The 22620-nt window shown below is 40.2% G+C and overlaps 1 protein-coding gene across 2 annotated transcripts in view; it reads right to left on the bottom strand.

Moving 5' to 3' along the window:
- Positions 1–22620, bottom strand: part of rasgrf2b (Ras protein-specific guanine nucleotide-releasing factor 2b) — a 229148-nt gene that overhangs the window by 100501 nt on the left and 106027 nt on the right. For both annotated transcript variants that reach the window (XM_043708239.1, XM_043708251.1), the window contains exons 9-12: positions 16272–16390; positions 13056–13216; positions 8385–8451; positions 7476–7612 (exon numbers count right to left, since the gene is read on the bottom strand). In XM_043708239.1, the coding sequence (XP_043564174.1) occupies positions 7476–7612; positions 8385–8451; positions 13056–13216; positions 16272–16390 (484 nt within the window). The remainder of the gene's footprint in view (positions 1–7475; positions 7613–8384; positions 8452–13055; positions 13217–16271; positions 16391–22620) is intronic.

Genomic DNA, 22620 nt, shown 5'->3' with positions numbered 1-22620 from the left:
AAAGAGCTGTACAGCTGGTAGGAAGTTTAACCCTTTGTGATTTGGTTTGAGTGAACATTTGTTTGTTGGTGATTGAATGTTTGTGTTTTATTCCCTGGAGCTTGAGTTCCAGGACTGTTTTGAATCTGATTTTTGTTATGGAAATTTAACATGATTTCTTTTAAGGTTAAGGATTCTATTGAGATTAAAAAAAAAGGAATGATAACTCCTGTTCTTTTTACAGATCATGACTGCCTTACTATCAGTTTCTAACTAATCTCTTTTATCTTTACATAAAAGCGATTTATGGAGGACAGTTGAAGTTTCAGTTCAACATTAGATTGTAGTAAAAGCAAAATTCTATGGTTAATATCTGTGACCTTGGATTCAGCCATTGTTCATGCATTAGAAGTTTTTTTTTAAAAAACTTGAGTAGTCAAATTCTTTTAAGGCAAGTTCTGATTATTTTATGACCTATAGTATTGTAATTGAGCAATGATTGGTCAACCTGATGGTTGCTGCATAGGTGGATAATGGTCAAGAAGGCATACAGTATCCATACCTTTATCGCACGAGGCATTGAGTATAAGAGCTGGCAGGTCATGTTAAAATTGTACAAGACTTTGGTTATGCCTCATTTAGAATACTGTGTACAGTTCTGGTCGCCACATTACCAAAAGGATGTGGACGCTTTGGAGAGGGTGCGGAGAAGGTTTACGAGGATGTTGCCTGGTATGGAAGGTGCTAGCTATGAAGAGAGGTTGAGTAGGTTAGGGTTTTTTTTTCAGTAGAAAAAAGGAGATTGAGGGGGAGACCTGATTGAGGTTTATACCCATGAAGGGTATAAACAGGGTGGATAGAGATAAGCTTTTTCCCACGGTGAGGGATTCAATGACAAGAGGTCACGCGTTCAAGGTGAGAGTTGAAAAGCCTAAGGGAGATATACGTGGCAAGTACTATATATAGAGTGTGGTAGGTGCCTGGAATGCGTTGCCAGCAGAGATAGTAGAGACAAGCACAGTAGATTCATTAAGATGCATCTGGACAGATGCATGATTAGGTGGGGAGCAGAGGGATACAGTTGCTTAAGAATTGGGTGACAGGTTTAGACAGTGGACTTGGATCGGCTCAGACTTGGAGGGCCGAAGGGCCAGCTCCTGGGCTGTAAATTTTCTTTATTCTCTTTGTTCTTCTTTGACCCTCTGCCTGTTCAGATTTTTTCCTGCACCATTCACGAACTGAACCTCAACTCCTTCACCTTTCTCTCTGCTTTTTGCTTTTCCACAATGTGGGGTGTCACTCCAACCTTGCCAAACCATTCCCAAAAACAAACTGAATTCTTGGAACTGACACTCTGTCAATCACCCTCACTGTTACTTCCCCAGCCTTGAGTTGGCACTCCAATCTGATCTTACATAGGGGAACACAAAATTTCTGTCCATCTTTCTCTCAAATTACCACACTCTCGGGCAACATAAAAGAAAGAGTGCATGTTCACTCATCTCTCACTATCAATGACTTGTTAGATCCTGTATCTCTCAAAATTATAACTTCTAGTCTTTCTCCCTGTGTTCTTTCTGAGTAAACTTTACCCAGAGGCAAATTATTTGCAGAGATCAGGTACTAACTCCATGCCCAGCGCCTGTCTGGGCTGCAGCTCCTCGGCTCTTCTTGCTGTTTCCTTCATTAGCTTCACAAATACTTAGGTTCCTTTACCACATCTTTTCCCATAGTATCTTTCTTTAATGACCAGTGCTGTGACTTCACATGTCCCACTTTATCACAGTGGAAATACCTGGGGCCTTTCACCTCCTTTGCACCCTCTTGGGCTTCTTTTTTAACCTGTGGTAAATTCTTACCAGTGCTCTCTACTCTTGGTTTAGTAGTATAGGATCTCCCCTTCTCTTGACTGCTTACGCTTAAAGGATGAAAGTCTGGCCAGAAGCTTGTCTTATGCACCAGTGCATATTCATCTGCTAATTCTGTTGCCCTTCCCACTTCCTGAACTTTCTGTTCCTCCATGTGAATTCTTATCATCTCTGGAAGTGAGTTTTTAAACTCCTCCAGCAGAATAATCTCTCATCAAGCCTCAAATGTCTTATCTATTTTTAAAGCACACACCCATCTATCAAATGAATATGTTTAATTCTTTCAAACTCATCATAAGTCTGACCTGGTTCCTTCTTTGTGTTTCCGAACCGCTGTCTATATGCTTCTGGTACCAATTTGTAAGCACTTAGAATAGTGTGTTTAACATCTTCTTAATCTCTTGACCCCTCATCCAACAGCACCACAAATACTGCACTCGCTCTGCCTACCAGCCCAGCACCTCTAATCCAGAATCTGGTTTCCAGCATCTGCAGTCATTGTCTTTACCTGCCTACCAGGTTAGTCTGAACTAGCGTTACCCATAAATCCTCAGACCACTCTATCTGCCCAGCCAATTTTTCAAATGAAATAAAGAAGGCTTCAACATCTTCCTCATCAAAATGTGGCAGAGTTTTGACATATTTGTATATATCACTACCTTCTCTTTTAATCTCCATCCTGCTAACTTGACTTTGCTAAGTCACAATTTCTCAAGTTCAAATTTTCTCTCTTTTCTCAGTTAAGAACCTTCTCTCTTTTTTTTCTCTCTTTCACTCTCCCTTTGTTTATCTTCTAACTACATTTTCTTCAATTGTTATTTAAGTTTCTCTACCTCTACTGCACTTGGCTGTTTCTCTGACACACTTAAATGTTTGAGTAGCCCTTTTACAATTTCAGCTTTACTTTTGTCATTGGTTAAAACCAAACCTAACTTCTGTTAATTCTAAAAGTATGGCCTTTTCCTTTCCGTCTAAGCTTTCTTGACAAATTTGAGAATCATCTTCAAATCCCAGAACCTCTTCTGCAATTTTAATAGCCATTTCTCTCACTTTTAATTTAATCAACCCAACTCACCGAAATTAAACAAATTGTCTCACCTGTGTTTTATTTAAAGATAAAGGATACTAACCTGCAAGCGTTTAAAGTCTGCTGGGAATTTTTGTACCCCCAAATCTATTCAAATCTGTCTAAACTAGTTCAAATCCTGGTCCTGAGCCCCCAAACTGTTATGACATAGGATAAACTCTCCTGCTTAACTTAAAACCAGCAACACAGAAAAAAAATTATCCCGTGTAGTAATCTGTAAAACTTCGAGTGGCCAAGAACTATGTAAAGTAAAAATTACAATTTGATTTCTTAAAGTATAACAGAGAATAATTAACTAACCACAGTTTACAATTTCTTTCACCTTCCCTTCTATAATACTAGTTCTACAAAACTCCCAATTAAGATTTACAAAACAACACTTCTTATCTCAAAACCAGCAGTTGAAGGTTCTGGTCTTCAGATCTTCCTGTGTCTTCTTTGCTCCTGGTTAGGAATGTCTGCATCACAGGTTACTGATCAAAAAGGGACTTTTTAAAGAGAGATTTTTTTTCAAGCAGTCTGTTACATGCTAGGACTTGGCAGTTATCCTCTCAACTGTTCAACTTTTTCCCCAGTCTTATACCCCAGAGCATCAGATTGTGTCATTGGCTTTTAAGATTGTCAATATACTCAATTCAAGCTTGATTGGAATTTGTTATTTTTTCTGGATAAAATTTAAACTGACTGGCCAAATTCGAATTTGTGATTTTGTCTCATAGCAACTCAGCAAGTGCGGTTTGTTCTGAACCAAATGTGACTTTGTGAATTCTCCAGCACTAGGTGTCCTTCATTCTCTTAAAGGTACATCCACATTGTCACAACAAAAGTTTTAGAAGGACACAAACCAAATGCAGGCAAATGGGACTAGTTTAGTTCAGGAAACCTGGTCGGTATGGATGAGTTGGGCTGAAAGGACTGTTTCCATTCTGTATCACTACATGACCCTGTGACTCAATTGACATAAAACAAAACATCAAAGGTATGAGGAGCAACCTGGAGGTGACTTAGTAAATAAGAGTAATTTTAACAGGCAAATGGCTGTTATGAATGAGCTTTCTATTGACTGAAGCAATAGAGCAGCAGCAGTCTGGAGACCCAGTATGGCCTTGTGTGTTGCCATGCATTTCAGATTCCTCTCTTGAGACTTCAACGGTTGCAAGCGAAGATATGTGCTCTTCCATTAGTGTGAAGGAAGAAATCCTCAAAGATAAAAAGGTGGCCACTGAAGTCAAGAGGAAGTTGATCCCTGCTCATATCAAAATTCAAGTCAATGGGAATTGAGGGGTCAATTCCAAATTTAATGGAATCGTGTCTAATGCAAGGGAAGACAGCCGGTCATGCAGCAACCGAGGAGCAGGAAAATCGATATTCCGAGCACATTCCTAAAGAAGAGCTTATACTCAAACTGTCAACTCTCCTGCTCCTCGGATGCTGCGTGACTGGTTGAGCTTTTCCAGCACCACACTTTTGGACCATATCCTAGTGTCATGTGACTTCTGAAGAAGACACACACCTTGTTGCACAATGTCATAATTTTCAGACCTTACAAAAATGGGAACATTGTGGACTGTGAGAAGATTAATGTAGAATTTCAAAAGAATGTGGGTGGAATGAATGAACAAATTGCCCTCCAAGCTACTCATCATCCAAATTTGGAAATATATCGTCATTCCATCACTATCAAAATTCTGTCATTTGCTCCCTAACATCATTGTGGGTCTACCTACAACACACCACCATCTTCTCAAGGGCAGCTAAGGACAGGCAATAAAATCTGGACCAGCTGATGCCCACACCACATGAACGACTAACAAAGAAAGTAGCAAGTGATGTTCAATGTGGAGAAGTGTAATGTAATTTGTTTTGGTGGATGGAACAGGGAAAGAAAATTCTAGCAGGGATGTGATTACACTGGAGTGGATGCTGAGGAAATTCACCAGGAATTTACCTGGGATGGGAGTTTCAATTCTGAAGAGAGATTGGACAGACTGGAGTTATTTTCCTTAGAGCAGAAGAGATGGAGTTGGGTCACGATTGAAATGTAAATCATTGCAAGGGGCAGACAGCAAGGAACTTTTTTCCTCAGTCAAGAGATTAATGACCGGGGGCAAAGAGTTAAAGTAAGAGGCAGGAGGTTTATAGGGATGTGAAGAAAACTTAATCCACCCAGAAGCTGGTGGGAATCTAGAGCTCATTATCTACAAGGATTGTAGAGGGAGAAACAGTCATAATATTTAAGATTTATTTAGATGCAATGCCAAGGCATATAAGGTTATGGACCAAGTGCTGCAAAATGGAACTGGAATAGTTTGGTGGGTTTTTATGACTCATACAGAGTTAATGGGTTGAGGGCTGTTTTCTGTGTTGCAGACCTCTAAGAGTCTAAAACATAAAATAAGGGATATAACTCAAAGAGCTGCAGGAGCGAACATGGGTATGTGTGGAAATTAGTCAATAAAGTTGGCAGGACAAGTTGAGACCACAATGAATGAAAAATCCAGTACGCTAGGCTTTATTGACAGGGACAAAGAGTATTAGGGAAATTATGTTAAGTTTGAATAAGACACCAATTTGGCCTCAGCTGGAGTTTTGTATCCAGTTCTGGATACCATACTTAAGGAAATATCTGAAGGCATTATAGAGAGTGCAGAAACAATTTACAAATAGTTCCAGAAATTCTTCCTAAGACTGTGAGAAATTACAGAGAGTTGTGAACACAGCCCAGTCCATCATGCAAATCAGCCTTCCATCCAATGGCACCATTTAGCCTTCCTACTCAGGAAAGCAAGCAACATAATCAAAGACCACTCCCACCCTGATTATATTCTCTTCCCACCCTCTTCCATCGGGCAGAGGATGTAAAAGTATGAATACATATAAGAACGGATTTGAAAACAGCTTCCTCCCTGCTGTTATCAGATTTTTGCATGGACCTTTCAAATGCTAATTCTGATCTCCCTCTCTGCAGCTAACACTGTATACTACACTCTGTTCTGCTACTCTGATGTATTTTGTATGGTACAATCTGCTGGTAGTGCAACCAAAACAACATTTTTTACTGTATCTTGGTACAAGTGACAACAATAAATCTGATCAAAGCAAAGAAGTTGGAATTTCAGTTACAAAGGTCGCTTGGAAAAGTTGGAATTCTTTTTTTCGGAGAAGGTTGTGAGGAGATTTGATAGAGGTATTCAAAACCATAAGAGCTCTCGATAGAGCTAGACGGAATTATCATTGACAAGAAACAAAACTGGAACGAGCTTATAAATACAAAAACAGAGAATGCTGGAGAAACTCAGCAGGTCTGACAGCATCTGTTGAAAAAAAAAGCAAAGTTAACTTTTCGAGTCTAGTGACCCTTTATCAGAACTGAATGCAACTGGGTAAGGGTGGTATTTATGATGGTTAAGAGGATGGGGATTGCTTAAGGGGGAGAGAGGTGGAGTGAATAAAATACATGGAAACCGTGCCCAGAGAGAGACATATAAAGAAGAGCGAGACAAAGAGTTTGTTGATGATAAGCTAAGAGGGAGATAATGGTGAATAGGGCGCCAAGTCAGAAGTGTGACAAAATACGCTCCACTTGCTTTGATTTGTGCAGCGAGTTCCAATAGCTTCCAAAAAGCTTGGCATTATCTAGGACACACCTAGATAGTGCCCCATCCACCACCTTAGACAATCACTCCCACCACCTCTGGAGGCACAATGCCAGCAGTGTTTACCATCTCCAAGATACACTGCAGTAACTCATTCAGACCTTTCTGTGTACCTACAATTTCTACTCACTGCAAAAATAAGGACATTACACACATGGAAAACACCACCATCTGCAAATACTACTCGGAGCCTTGCTAGTGATTCTTACATCCCATATCCCGTGCTATCTGCTTCTGCCTGTAGTTACCCTTCCCAGGAAAACTGTTGCCATGGTATTGCACATCCCATGATTGAATAGAAAAAAGAAATCTGTAGGGTCATTGAGAGTGAAGTGTATGGACATGTCATGTCTGTCTACCTGCAGCACAGTTCCCAATGCAAAACAGTCAGCTCGTCTAGGCAATGCAGGAGTGGGAGAGAAAAAAAGGGAGACCCCAAGGGGTTCTTATTGTATCTGAAGTGACACATTTTTCCATCCATTCCCAGAAGCAACAAACAAATCCTTTCTGGCCCGAATCTGCTGGCTGAGCCATAGGTTAAAATTACAGTCAGACTCAATGTTGTCATCAGAGCTTAATCTGCTTATTTAACGACAGAACCCTCTGATCCCAAACAGGAGCTTGCTTGCTTCCTCAATGGGGCAAATTAAAATCACAACCCACAGAAAGGTACCGGGATGCCAAGTGGGCTAAATTACTACAGCAATTTTAAGCGGCCATCTGCTCTTGCTTCATATGGGAGCTGTTGTAATTGTTTTCCACGGTGAATTTTCAATTAAATTGAAAAGACAGTGGAACATTCATCAGGATATGTATTTCTTTAACACTTCAGATTTGTCTGGAGAAATGAATTGAACATTTTGGAATAATATAAATTATATTTACCTGGCTTACGTCACTGGTCCATGCAGCTTTTTCCTGTCGAGACGGGGCTAGCAACACAACTGTGAACGGTGGTGCATCAGCTGATTCAACCACAATTTTGAAATCTAGATGCCCAAAAACCTGACCAGAGCCTTTCGCTATAAAATATAAATGAAATTTAATCCATGAAAAATTATTTATTGCATAAAGTAGCAGCATGGCTTTCGATAAACCTAAACAATGAAACTCCCATAAATATATTCCAAGTATAAATGTTAACAGCTAATCATTTCCTTTGGTCTGTATCACCCCACCAGTTAATTGGAAGAAATTTTGTTGACAACAGTCACAGTTGACAAGTTTTTAACTCTAAATCTCCAGACGTACATCAAATTGACTCTTTACTATTTGCAGGTCTCATCAACTCTTCCCATTATTCAAATTCTGTCCAATTTCCTCAGAGATTCTGTGATTTAAATCATTGTTTGGTGTGGTACTGAGCCTGAACAGGAGCTTTTGAGAATGGCCCCACCTCCACCATTTACTCAAGTGTTGGAAGCTGCTGGAAGTTCCACCTGCTTCTGACAGCACAACAAATTGTGGAACTTTTCCCCCGATTTCCTGGACTAGTAACTGGCTGTAATATTCTGGGGAGACAACATCTACTTTGCATCAGGAAAAATAAATTCTACAGGCAGATTTCTCAGAATGTTAATTTGGAGCATTTAAAGCAGGGTGATGAAAATTCTGCCTACAGTAGACACTGTATATACTTTGTTAAAAATGTTCAATTGCAATCAACTTCTTGTAAAATACTAGGTAAAATTCTTGTAAAATACAGAATGCATTCTATTATTGTAAAAATTAAATTGAGGAATCATTAAAAGCTCAGTATTTACAGCATATCATTAAGATTCCTTGTGTACTCACATTCATCTTCACTTGAATCAGGTTCTTCTATTAGGGTGCAGTCTATCAAAGAAATCACACCTCCAGTCTGAAGCAAAGAGAAAAATGATTTAAAACAAAATCTTTTTACAAGATCCTATTTTGATTATTTCTGATATCTTCTGTCTAGTTTTATAGATTCATGGCACAGAATTCTATCATTTGATCACTATGCAGAAGTAAAGGAGAATGGTTAAAAATGGACTCATCTGGATTTCCTGAACCTTTTAACCACCTGGAACATGCACCAATATAATAATATCAATACAGTAATATGGATTGTTTGCCTTACTGACCATGAGATTGTGCTTTTGATTAATCTAGATAAATGTTCTGGTTGATGCACAGCAGCACATCTTTCATACCGGATTTAGCCTTGACTGTACTTGTGAGGCAATCTCTCAACGGTGTTGCTGGCTCTCAGATCTGTGCAAGTGCTGCATAACCGCAAAGTGCAATATGTTTTTACCTCTCATATCATATTCAGATATAACATTATATTAAAATTAAAACAGATATAATACTAAGTAAAGTCACAATTGTTTCAGAGAACCTTAGAGTTGCTCTCTCATTAAAGAGAGAAATGACTGACAATGGTTTAACCTGAGAGTCACTACACCTTAGGTAAGGGGCAAGGTTGAAAAGGAGAGTCTTTCATATTAACCTCAGCTATTGTGGGAATTGAACCCATGCAGTTTGCATCAGGAACCAGGTGTCTAGCCAATTGAGCTAACTGGACCCCATACAGTCTTCTCAAAGGCAACGAAGGACAAGTGCCCAGTCAGGGACGCCCACATCCCATGAGTCAATGAAAACAAATTGACATGACACTTAGTACACTACACAGTCATTATGAGACTTGACAAGCAAGGAAACTGATCAAACAAACTAAAATAGAAATTGCTGGAGAAACTCAGATCTGGCAGCAGCTTCTACAAAGAGAAAACAGAGTTAAAGTTTCAAGTTTAGTGAAATATTCTTCAGAACCTGATTATGTGGCTTAATTCATATCAAAGAATTTCCAAAGCCAACGATGCTATGTACTCAAGATCATCCAATTAGATCATTTGCATCTTTCACTGAAATAGTCAGACGGTGAGCTGTTTTAATAAAAAGCCTCAGTTGCTATGGCAACAACTATAAAAGTTTCCTTTAAAGTTTTCCCAATGACCTGCCAATAACCTTCTCAAGGGCAGTTCGGGACAAGCAATAAATCATGGCCCAGCCAGCGACACCCACATCCGCTGAATGAATAAAACAAAACAAAGAAAACATTTGAAACTCAAGCAAGTAATCTATTTTAATTAAATGCTCATTTCCATGAACTGGTGAGATATAAATATTCATGACATTTCTCCTCAATGAAAATTCCTGAAAGACAAAGAACATATCTGGAGATGTTTTTTTATATATATATGTGCAGCAGGGAGGAGGAGTATTCTCCCAGCTGCTACTAGAGGAAACTTACCTTGAAAATAAGTCATCTAAAGTACCTGATAGGAGCTAACTGTCAGGGTGACTGTTTCATTCAAAACTCAGCAAGTCTGGCGATAAATTTGGAAGACGTTCAGTGACTTCAGGAAAGTCCAGTACTACCCTGAAAATTTCTATAGCTTCATCCAACCTGCTGAATCCAGTGCCTGCAATTGCACTGTTATGTTCTTCAAGTCATTTAGGTGGATATATGATCATTTAGAAGAATGGGACACATACAAGATCCAATTTCTGTCTGAGATTTATGTTGTTCTCAAACTTTAATGGAAATTCTGCTAGTCCATTGTGGTACATTTGCAAGATGCACTTTCCTGGACTGCAGCAGGGAGCTGATCTTCGGCAACAATATCATGGAGCAAAATTCAGAGTCAAAAGGAATTAAATCACCGAATAATGAAGTGGTCTTCACTCGTTTCTTACTTGAAGCAGTCTGCTAGGCACAGTGCCCATCTGAATCTACTTTTAACCAGGCTTTTAAACACAGATGTAATACTTGTGCCCAAACTAAGCAGTTCTTATCTAGTTATGCAAATTGAGTCCAAAGCCTGTTGCAGAGTTCCCCCCCCTCCACCACCGCGCGCGGACACACACACAATGTCAACTTTCAAGCAGAAAAGGGTGGAACATGCATGGCAGTCCTTTTACCTTTAAAATAAAGAAGCTTAATCAAAACCTCTTCAAGGGCTTGATAGAGTTTTCAAAGAGATGCTGCATCTTTGTTTATATAGGATTTAAACGCTTTGCCAAAAGATGACTTCTGTCTGTCTGCCTCTGGCCTGTTTCTGCTTCATCTGGCATCTGCTGACCTCACCAGACTACCCTCACTTGCTGTGTCTACATCGAACAAATTTCCCACAATGGCATTTAGTTTGTGAGTTTTAATATGACAGAAAGGTGAAAGTTTGATTGAGACTCCTGACTGCCACATTGCTATCAAAGTTTCCCTCCATGTGTAAGTAACTGAGTTTGTAGATGTTGGAGTGGGACACGATGCAGATGATCATACTGGCTGTGAAGAAGTTGGAGACATAACAATGGAGAGAGGACATGGCCTTGGCTGCCATTGGGTGTATTGTTGCTGCCATGGTAGAGATTGGCCTCCATGGGCACAATTTAATGGTCCACCTTTGGAGGGTTTGCAGGTAGAAGGTTTTATTAAATTACTTAGTCAACTTTCTCACCATCCTCCAAACTGCCCCCAATTGTCCTTAATTAACAAGGGAAAAACAAAATCTGGGATGGCACTCTCACCTTCACTCCAGGTGAGGCTGGCTTTTCAGTGGCCAATCAATTGCCATTAAAGGAGCACTTCTCATCTGGCCTGAATGGTTATGGTCTGCAGGGGGGAAGCTCAGCAAGATTCAAGATGGCAACAGAGTAGCAGGGCTCATCCACTCCTGCATGTTTTTGTTCTTCTTTCTCTTTTTACTTCTGTTCTTTCTCTTTCATTTTTTTTCTTTTGTTTTTCTCATCCTTGCAGCCATTTGCAGCAGGTTCATTGGCAAAATCAGTGAGGCAGCTAGAGCGGGCAGTACGTAGATTGGTACTAATTGTTGGAGATGGCGGAGGACATGGCTCCTCACAATGACTGGCAGCAGGGTTCGGCAGCAGCAAAGTTCCTCTGGCAATAGGAGGCAGAAGTTTCAAGATGGCAGCAGCAGCAAGGCAACCTCTCAGAGGAGGATGGCAGGAGCGCCTGGTCTAGCAGGATTCTGGAGCTGGGGATTCTTGGTTGCAGAATGCCCAGAGCAGGGATTCCTGGCATCATTGAGGCAGCAGCAGAGCCAGGGACTCCTGTTTGCTGGCAAGGTGGGCCCAGCAGTGAAGAGATGGCACCTAAAGAATGGTACTCGTATACTGGTGGATCTGGTACAGGTGATGGTGAGATGGTACAGGAGGGGAGGCAGTGTAGGAGCCAGCTCAGGGATCAGGACTCTCTTTCAATAATTCCTTTCTCCTATTTATTCTTTGACTATTCAAAATGGGGCCAGATTGTGACAACTGTTGAAGCTTTGTTTTACTGTATTTTACCATATCATTCACTGTAAAATGCAAGTGACAATAAATAAATCAATCATCAGCAGCAAAACTTGCTGCTCAGAGCTTGAATGAGAGAAGTAGTGGGAGGATAGAGAATGGAGGAAGAGGAGGAGCAAGATCAAGGGGAGTGGTATCCTTCTCATCGCCCATGACAACCAGCATAGGCAAAAACTCAGTGCCCCATCATTACAGAGTAAACACAGCTCCAAAGCAAGCCTTTTTAGTCATCGCCAAGCAAATCAGCCAGGATTTGCACATACATTTGGTGAGATAATGGTCAGTGCAGTCTTCCTTTCTTGACATTACGTATCCACATAACATTGCTTGCAGTCAAAAATGCCCTTTGAAAATATGGATGTGTGGTTTTTAAGAGTAGAGGTGCCCTCAGAGGCAATGATGACGTTAAAATATGAGGCTATTCAAAGCAGTCGAGATCCCTTGGGATAGGTTACACACCTCCAACTGAATCCCTACAGTGTGGAAATAGGCCCTTCAGCCCAACAAGTCAACACCGACCCTCTGAAAAGTAACCCACCCAGACCCATTCCCCTACCATCCTATATTTACCCCTGACTTAATGCAACTGAGCTACACATCCCTGAATACTATGGGCAATTTAGTTTGGCCAGTTCACCTGACCTGCACATCTTTGGATTGTGGGAGGAAACTTGAGCACTCAGAGGAAGCCCACACAGACACAGGGGGAATGTGCAAACTCCACACAGGCAGTCGCCCGAGGCTTGAATCAAACCTCGGTCTCTATTGCTATGGGGCAGCAGCACTAACCACTGAGCCACCATGCTAAGAATTACATTAATACATAGTCAGTTTGGTACACACTGATCAGTCTGTTCTCTGAACCTCCAAAATAGAGATAAGTTCTAGATAAGTAGAGAATACAGTTTTGCATGTTGCCTGAAGTAAATATATCTCCAATTGTTTCCCTATTTAGATCAAGAAAAATATTAAATGAGAAGTTAAAAAATGTTTCACTAGCTGGGTATGTGTTTGTACAGTCCAAATATTTCTCCAAGCATTTTAAGTATTAACTTATGCACAGTCTGTATGCTTGAGAGATATTACTGGATGCAACAAAAGTTAATGAGAAGTGAAGGTCACCTTCAAGAGATGCAGCTTTCCTCCCGAACTTCTTGTGCAGATTAAGAAATGTTTTGTGAATAAGAAACACTGTCTCTCTCCTTCTTTCTTCAACGACAGGGAACCTAAACGAACCTTGGCAAGCTTTCCTCTCTCCACTGAAGGGAGCTGTATGAGGGAACCTGGAATGTCAAAAGAACTCAGATCAGTTGCTATACTCGGAAGAATACTGAAAAGGCCACGTGCACTGAATTTGTTAATTGTGCAGATTTTAATCAGTGTTCAAATAAGAAAACAAAGTCAAAGGGAAAGAAAGTAATGCAACTGCTTGATTTGTTAGAATGATCCAATGACCAGCTAATATTAGATGTTAAACTATCTTGTGTTGGGTCAGCTGTGTTCAGGACAACACATCAAGTCAAGCTGCCAAAGTCTTACCGTAGGGCTGCTTTCACATTAGAAAGAGACGACTGCTGGTGATTTAACCTGAGGGCAACCCAACCAGAGGTGAGGGGAGAGGTTGGGAAGGACAGTGCTTCATGGTAACCTCAGCCAATGTGGGGATTAAACCCATACTATTGACATCACACTGTTTCACAAACACATCCAGCTAACTGAGCTAAATCAACACCCAATATAACACATAAGCACCACCATCCTGTAAATTTTGAAGAAAATACTTATCTGAATATGGAGCCAAAAGGAATGGTTTGATATGTTCTACTACAGAGCCATAGGTTGTGTCAGCTCTTGCTCATCTCCTCTCCTTATGATCATGTTCCCCTACCACCTCACTACACCACATATTGAACATTACCGTCATCACAGCGCCTCTCACAAGGTCAATGCTAATCCATTGCCAAGCTGCCTACAAATAGCCAGAATAATTCAGTTGCTCACTATTCTTATTTAAATGAAACCAGAGGCTCACTTAATTGTTCCTCACACCAAGCTCAGACTGGTAGGTCAGCATTGGTAACATTTGTGGTTTTTACTCCTACATATAGTATTTACAACACTATAATGCTACGATATCACAGACTTACACATATAGTTTAGGTTCAGTATTGCTGATCTTACTGTATGTTACACATACATGTAGTAGACTAACTTCATTATATAGCGAGGTGACTGAAGATAAGGTAGGCACCTTTACACCAAAAACTCTCATGTCATGTAACTATCTTAAACATCGGGCGGCACGGTGGCACAGTGGTTAGCACTGCTGCCTCACAGCGCCAGAGACCCGGGTTCAATTCCCGCCTCAGGTGACTGACTGTGTGGAGTTTGCACGTTCTCCCCGTGTCTGCGTGGGTTTCCTCCGGGTGCTCCGGTTTCCTCCCACCATCCAAAGATGTGCAGGGTCAGGTGAATTGGCCATACTAAATTGCCCGTAGTGTTAGGTAAGGGGTAAATGTAGGGGTATGGGTGGGTTTCGCTTCGGCGGGTCGGTGTGGACTTGTTGGGCCGAAGGGCCTGTTTTCACACTGTAATCTAATCTAATCTAAATCTGTAATCTAATCTAAATCTAAATGTCTGCGTGGTTTGGAATCTGCGTCATATGACACTAACCAGTTATTAAGTAACTTCATGCCAAGTATGGGAGAAACAAAGGACACCAATCAATTTTGGATTTTGTTTATTCTTTGGTAGGATGTGGACATCACAGGCTAGGCCAACATTTATTGCCCATCCCTAATTGCCCAGAGGGCTGTTAAGAGTCAACCACATTGCTGTGGGTCTGGAGTCTCATACAGGCCGTACCAGTTGAGAATGGAAGCTTCTCTCCCTAAAGGACATTTGTGATCCAGATGGGTTATCCAACAATCAACATCAGTTTCATGCTCTTAATTCCAGATTTTCAATTTAATCCAAATTCCACCATCTGCCATTGTGGGATTTGAACCTGGGTCCTCAGGATCATTATTGGATCATTACTAGTCAAGAGGTAACCACTGGGCCACTGCCTCTCCCCTATTTTCTTTCCTTTTTTTTTCCTTTGTAAGAGATTTTTACTAAATGCACTTTCTGTAACTCATCTTCCTTTAATTGTACTGAAAGTGCAATTTGTTCAAATCTAAATTCAGGTTAATATTGAAATGATTCTCAATCAGGTTAACATTGTGGCCTTTCAGCAAAAGCTGTATACCAGCCTGCCCACATACACCGACATTGTTTATTCAAATTTGACCAACGTTTGACAACACAAAAACAAAAGTTCCAAAAATAAATAACAGACTTAGGAGAGAAGTTAATGCCCTTGTGCTTCTGAAAATGTTATACCATCGCAGTAACCTCAAAGAAGAAGCTGTGAAATCTGTTGTGGTTTAGTGGAATCCCTGAAGGCTTGAGTAAGAAATCCCACACAGAGACAAACTACTTTGGGGATACAAACCGTGTCGAGCCCCTACTGAGCTATTTCTTACCATTTTCCCTTCTCCTGTAAGAGCACATATCCAATCCTATCTCTGCATTCACCTAATGCTATGTCACTGCGAGTATACCACTTCCAAAACATATAGAACTCGATAATCTCCTGAAACAGCTCATTGCCACATGCCAGCATAATGCTGCAAACTGATATCAAGGTCAAAACAAGGTCAACCCACTCCCCCAGTAGACTTTATGAGCAAATACAGGACCAAGTCTGTAAAACTGCAATGACTGTAATAAGACCAGGATAAATAAATGCCGGTCTTTCACTATACGACTTTAAATGTTCTGCCGCAGGAACTGAAGGGTAATCATCTTTGGAGCAGTGTAGTCTCCCTCCCTGAACTATAGCACAAGAGAAACTTAAAATAATCCTTACTGCGAGAAACTGGGAGCAGGTGAAGGTGAATTTTGCTGTTCTCTAAACATTTGCCAAGGAAAGTAATCAAATTTTGCTTCATTATATACATTTTCCATATAATACAACTTGGCAGCCATTCACTGCAAATAATTCATCATTAGGAGAAACACTTCCTCCTAATCTATTCCTCCCAGCCCGCTCATGATTTTAAATACCTCTATCAAATCTCTTCTTAACCTTCCCTTCTCTAAGGAGAATAGTCTGAACAATTTAACTGAAGTCTGTCATGCCTGAAATCATTCTCATAAGTCTTTTCTATGTCATCCCAAAAAAATGACAGAAAATACTGAGCCAAAAAGTAGTATTCTGAAGAAGAATCACATTGAATCTACTATACTAAATCTGTCACCACAAATGCTGCAAGATAGGTGAAGTACCCTTACCTTGCCGTACAAATGTCTGACTTGCATCCAGCAATATGTCACATCCTTCCACAATTGTTCGTTCTATTGCAAGATTTTTCCTAATGTTTTCTGTGTCACTCACTTCATCATGCATTACCCTGAATAAGCAGAACAGTATAGTCAGTAGACAATTTACAGCATTTAATTGCTCTTGCTGCACAGAAAAGTTAGTCACAGCAAATTATTGTAATTAACTGTATACACTTAGGGAGAATTAATATGAATGAAGGTCACTTAGCAAGGGTGAGACTTAGTCAAGAGTATGCTCCATTATTATAAAGTATAATGTGTCTATAATTATAAAGCTTGGCAGAAGTTTCAATGCTATTCTAAGAATAACTGGATAAAGCTTGAGAACCAACTTAATGACTTCAGATCAGTTTCATAATTCTAAGTTATTTAACAATTGCATTCTTGTCTATTCTAGATGAAACAAATAACTAACCATACCATGCTGCAGGTGCCATGTGTCATTATAATAATAATAATAATTTAAATTAAGACGTGTAAATAAGAAAGCAAACATTCCCTCATTTTAATTTTATTCTAAGTGTACAACATAAATTCATGCGATTTGTATAATTTTGTTCTGGTTTTTAACACACTTGATCACGAGGATTTGAAATTGGTCTTCAGTGGTAACACAAAGTAGAAAATAGAAAAATGATGGTTCAACAGAATAGAAAATCATGCAAGTTGGAAAATGGGCTGCCGATTCACTATCATTCACTTTGTACCCCCGTCAAAGATCAATTTTATGCCTAGGCTAAAACTAAATTTGCCTAACAGTGAACTGTGCAGTATTGAAGCTGACCAGAACACTACAAGATCTCGGTGATAAATTCACCAACACTACACAGGCTTTTGTAAACTTCCTTTTATCGATTATTTTAAATAGACAATAACCCATTTTAAAACATTTGATCTCTGATATTGTGTTGCAATTTCTTTGCAGCAACATGTGTAAGTTGTTCTTATCTCTGTATCACCTTCATTTCTCAGTCTGCAAGTGAAAAATGTGTTTCCACAGTCTCAATAAATATAACTTTTGATTTAACATACTACGTGAGGGTATCTGAATTAATTACTGAAAATTCAAATCATGCACCCGACCATTTATTTATGCTATATAACGTAATGTTTGAGCTATAAAACCCCATTAAAGTTTAATTCAATAGCAACTTTGGCATGGGAAACAGTCAACCTGTGGTATTTCAAATGTTGGGAATATATATCTATGTGCATACTGTGTGCAAAATTGGAAAATATGGAACCTTTTGGTCACTTTTCAGATTGAAATGGCTTCTTCCGATGTCATGACTTGGAGATGCAGGTGTTGGACTGGGGTGGACTAAGTTAAAAATCACACAGCACCAGACTATAGTCCAACCAGGCTATAGTAAGCACTAGCTTTCAGAGCACAGCTCCTTCAGCAGGTGATTGTGGAGTATAAGATCATAGGACACAGAATTTATAGCAAAAGCTAACAGTGTGATGTAAATGAAATCATATATTGAAAGAGACCTGGATTGTTTGTTGAGTCTCTCAACTTTTAGAATGACCATGTAGGTTGCAGTTCTTTCATATGTAAATTCCAGAACTTTTAAAGTTACATTCTCAAGTGAACTTTAACAATAGGTGCCATGTTGGCCCATTGAAGGGGTGAGGTGCCCTGTGTGAGGCTGTCTGTGTCCAACTGTTCAGACCGATTCTAAATCTAGAAAAGGGATTTACTGAATCTTCCATGGATTTGTGCAGTTTTTGAGCAAAATAAAATATAATTCTGCAAGTACAAATTCACCCCAAAAACTTATATGTCTGTGTGTGCATGTGGGCGTGTGCGTGCAGGGGGGTATGAGTGTCTGTGAGAGTGTGTATATGTGTATGTGAGTGAGTGAGTGAGTGAGTGAGTGAGTGAGTGTGAGTGAGTGAGTGAGTGAGTAAAGGGCTATAAGTCTGTGAGAGGATGAGTGTCTGTGAGAGTGTGTATATGTGTGAGTGAGTGAGTGAGTGAGTGAGTGAGTGAGTGAGTGAGTAAAGGGCTATAAGTCTGTGAGAGGTGGATCTTCCGTTGTGGTTTCTTTGAAAATGAGTTCCACAGCTTACATTCTGTTTATAAAAAGTCAAATGACTTTGGAGAAAAAGACAATTGAAGCTTTTAGAGAGATAAAAGAAAGAGTTTTTGGTCTTCAATTGCTAGAAATCATGGCTATGGAACAGACTATGACGACTGGTGTGCTGATAGTTTCCTTGCAGCCTTGTCTATATTTTAAGTTATTGAGCCACACAGATGAGAAAGAAGCCCATTAGCCCACTAAGTCTGTGCTGGCCAACAAACACCAAACTACACGAATCCCATTTATCTGCACTTGGTCCATAGCCTACTATGCCTTGCCATTTTAAGTGCTCATTCAGATGCTTATTAAATGTTGGGAGAGTACAGGTAGTTCTCCTATAACAGCCATTTATTGAAGGTGATTTGTCTGTAAGGCGATTTGTGAATTGCCGACCTTTTCTTGTAATAAAGCGAACACACATTTAGGCAATTCGCATTCCCAGCACTAGGAATCACGGTGCATGGAGGACTGGACTCCATGTTAGCATCATATGATTAATTGGCTCGTGCGCTCTCTCGTGAAGGGTTTCATGAAAATATTGTGAAATGATTGTGCTAGTGGACTTGGACAAGTATTGTGAAAATGTCTCTACAGCCTAAGGACAAGAAGCTGGGAGCAATTTGTTAATTTAAAAACTTAAATAGTTAAGATAAGAGTGACATTTCAATGGAATTGACTAACAGTAAAAGGACAGTGTTGAGGAGCAGTTTGAAACTTGGCTTTTTTTTTGTATTAACAGCTTTCTTCGCTCTTTTTGTTTAAAAAATATGTTTAGATGTTAAAGAATATCTGCAGACTCATGTTAATCTCTTTCAGTGACTAATCACTATGGTAACCAACTGCAAAAAAAATACAAGTGCAGAGGCTTGGACATAGTCAGTCAGGAAACTCTGCACATAGAGGGTAAGGAAGAGAAAAGTGGCACATGGTTACTTTTGGTGTGTGTGGAGATGTCCTGAGAAGGTGAGTAGGCTGTGCAGAAGAGATTCAGGGTTAATCAGGGCCAGATATTAGTGAGGATGAGAGTGGGTGGGGAAAATGTTGCAGGAAATGTGGGTAAAGGATCAGAGATAGAGTAAGTGTGAGGTATCATCAGGAAGATGGTGGCATTTCACTGGCAGAGTGAAGATGATCATTGATCTTCTTCCTAATTCTGTGCATTCCTTCAGATGGAAGAGACTGCACTGGCCTGGATAGTAATCCTGGTCCAGGTTGGTGTGGTTACAATAGAATGGTGTCCTCTTTTGGCCTGGGAGAAAAGGATGTCCTGCCTCTGCATCATCTCATTCCCATCAGCAGCATCTCCATGTCCCTGCCCACAGAGAGAGAGACACCAATTTTCCATTGTCGAAGGCTGATGTCAGGAATCACGCAGGGCAGTTCCAAACTGACAACTCTTGTCTGGGTGCACAATATCTTTTTATAGATGTTGCTGCACCACAAACTTTGGTCAATTCTGGAATATCCAGGAAGTGGAGAGTTGTTTTGGAAATGGCACATGGTGCTAGAATGTGTGAGAGGGGCACTGAAGGGTGGGGTAGGTAATAAAACAGACAGGCTTTATAAAATAAGGTAATATACATCCCCAAGCATCACAATGTGAAACCCTCTGAAAAATTTGACAAAACTGACACATAGCGAAATAAATTAAAATTCAGTCCTTAATCTAACAAGGCAGGTTACATTCTGACTTGTGCAGTGTTACCATTGGATGGGATCAGAAGACTGACTAGAATGTAGTGCAGCCAGTAGGTATAGATGCCAGTGGAGAGTAATCAGTTGAAGATTCTGATGAATTCCACTATATAGTACCATACAACAGGACAGTTACAACAGGTCAAAATTTACTTAGACTATGCAATCGTTCGTGTTAGGCTAACTACTATTTTTGGTTCAAGTTTTAGTGGTATTTGTAGTGGTTCGCACTTTACCCTGTTTTTCCCCATAGGCCCCATATTTCTATTGCACAATTTTCTCTGACACATCATCGCATGGGAATACAATTATAGTGTTATAGGAGAACTACCAGTACCTGCCTCCACCATCTTCTCAGGCAACACGTTCCATATATCTACCACCATCTGGGTGAAAAATCTTTCTTCGGATCTCCTTTAAACCACTTACTCCTCACCTTAATCTTGCACCCGCTGGTCTTAGACATATCTGCCATGGGGAAAATATTGTTATGATCCACCCTGTCTATGCCTTGCATAATTTTATATATCTCAAAGAGATAGTCACTCAGCCTCTTCTGCTCCAAGGAAAATAAACCCAGCCTGTCCAGTCTCTCCTCAGAACTGACATTTCATCGCAGGTAACATCCTGGTGAATATCCTTTCATTTTCACTAGTGCAATCATGACATTCCAATAGTGTGGTGACACAGTATTCCATCTGTGACCTAATCAATTTCTTATAAAGTTGTAACAAGACTTCCTTGATCCTATATTCTACAACCCAGCTAATTAAGGCAAGCATTCTGCATACCTTCTTGACCAGCCCGTCTACCTTGCTGATGTCTTCAGAGATCCATGGACTTGTACACTAAGGTCCCTTTGTTCCTCAGTACTCCTTGGGAACCTACCATACATCGTGTATATCTTTCCCCTATTAGACCTCCCAAAATGTATTATCTTGCACTTATCAAGATTAAATTCCATCTGCCAATGCTCTGCCCAATTCACCAGCTGATCAATATCAGACTGTAGCTTGAGACCATCATCCTCACTATCAACAACACGCCCAATTTTTGTGTCGAATGCAAAGTTACTAATTAAAATTTTTACATTCACATCCAATTCATTAATGTGCAGAACAAACAGCAAGGGTCCCCACACCAACACCTGTGGTATACTGCAGGTGACAGGCCTCCAAAACCAAAAACAATTTTTGTCTCCTATCTACAAGCTTATTTGATTTCTATATTCACAGATATAAATGAACAGTAAGGAAAGAAGCCTCAGGAAATGCAAATCTCTCTTCTTTTTTCCTGTAAAATTTCTTGAGAACCTGATAAAGTTTCTAAATATCTGAATTTACGAATGCTTCTGCCACGTTACTTTGCGTACATGCAGCTATGCAGGATGCATCTGATAACTTTTAATTTCAATGCTCAGCACTCCCTCACTTTGTGCTGCCAGCCTCTGGGGCTTGTATTGCAGTTTGATGCTTACTGAGAGGCAGCAACTTGTCACAGTTCAGAAAACTGAGCAATCAGATGGGTAGACATGTCACTATTCAGCACTGTGCTGCAGCATGTGCCAGCAGTTTACACAGTAAACACTATGGCTTTAAGAGGTTATTTTGTCCTTTTTTCAAGAGCTTTTAGGGCAGAGGTACCCAGCAGTCCACCAGAGCCATGAGAGTAAACAGCTTGTTAAGGTCTCTGACTTTTGTTTAGAAGTTGGAATAATAGAAGTAGTCTGAATGGATGTGACCATGTTTTTCAGTTTAGTTTTTCTTTAGTATTTCAGTAGCAGCAGTTGCTGTTTGGGTCTGAAAGAAGTGAAAATTATTTTTTTCCATTCTCAGTTACAGCTAAAAGCTAGGGGGTTTCTTCCTGCTGTTGGAGTTGCACGTGAGACAATCTGTTTTCTGAATTTGCCTTTTGCTAAGGGTGTGTGTTTATGGAATATTACTATATTGGAACAGTTACTGTTTAGTAGCTAACTAATCTATTATTCTGTTACGTTTTCCAATAGAGTTACAGCTAAGCCAATTCTTTTCATTATTCTTTCTTTTGTTGTGTTTTAGCTAGAGTGAATCAATAAAATTTGTTTTGCTTCAACTCTGGTGACTTGACCAATCAAATTGGATCGAGAATGCAGCATTTTGCATTTACCTTTAAAGTACTAAAAATTTAGGGTCTATCTTCTTAAAATATTTTCAGGGGGTCTGGTCTGGTCTGGTTCATAACAACACACTGTCACTGGTTGAAGCACATGTAATGTGTGGAAGTCAGCAGGGACCAAAAGGAATACAGTCAGTCAGTCAGGGAGCCCCTGGTGCTCACCTTCCACCCTACCAACCTTCGCATAAACCAAATCATCCGCCGTCATTTCCGCCACCTCCAAACAGACCCCACCACCAGGGATATATTTCCCTCCCCACCCCTTTCCGCCTTCCGCAAAGACCGTTCCCTCCGTGACTACCTGGTCAGGTCCACGACCCCCTACAACCCACCCTCCCATCCTGGCACTTTCCCCTGCCACC

This window comes from Chiloscyllium plagiosum, chromosome 2, assembly GCF_004010195.1.
Source record: "Chiloscyllium plagiosum isolate BGI_BamShark_2017 chromosome 2, ASM401019v2, whole genome shotgun sequence".
Taxonomy (NCBI): domain Eukaryota; kingdom Metazoa; phylum Chordata; class Chondrichthyes; order Orectolobiformes; family Hemiscylliidae; genus Chiloscyllium; species Chiloscyllium plagiosum.
The sequence above is the reverse complement of the archived record's forward strand: the minus strand, read 5'-3'. Positions and strand labels throughout refer to the sequence as shown.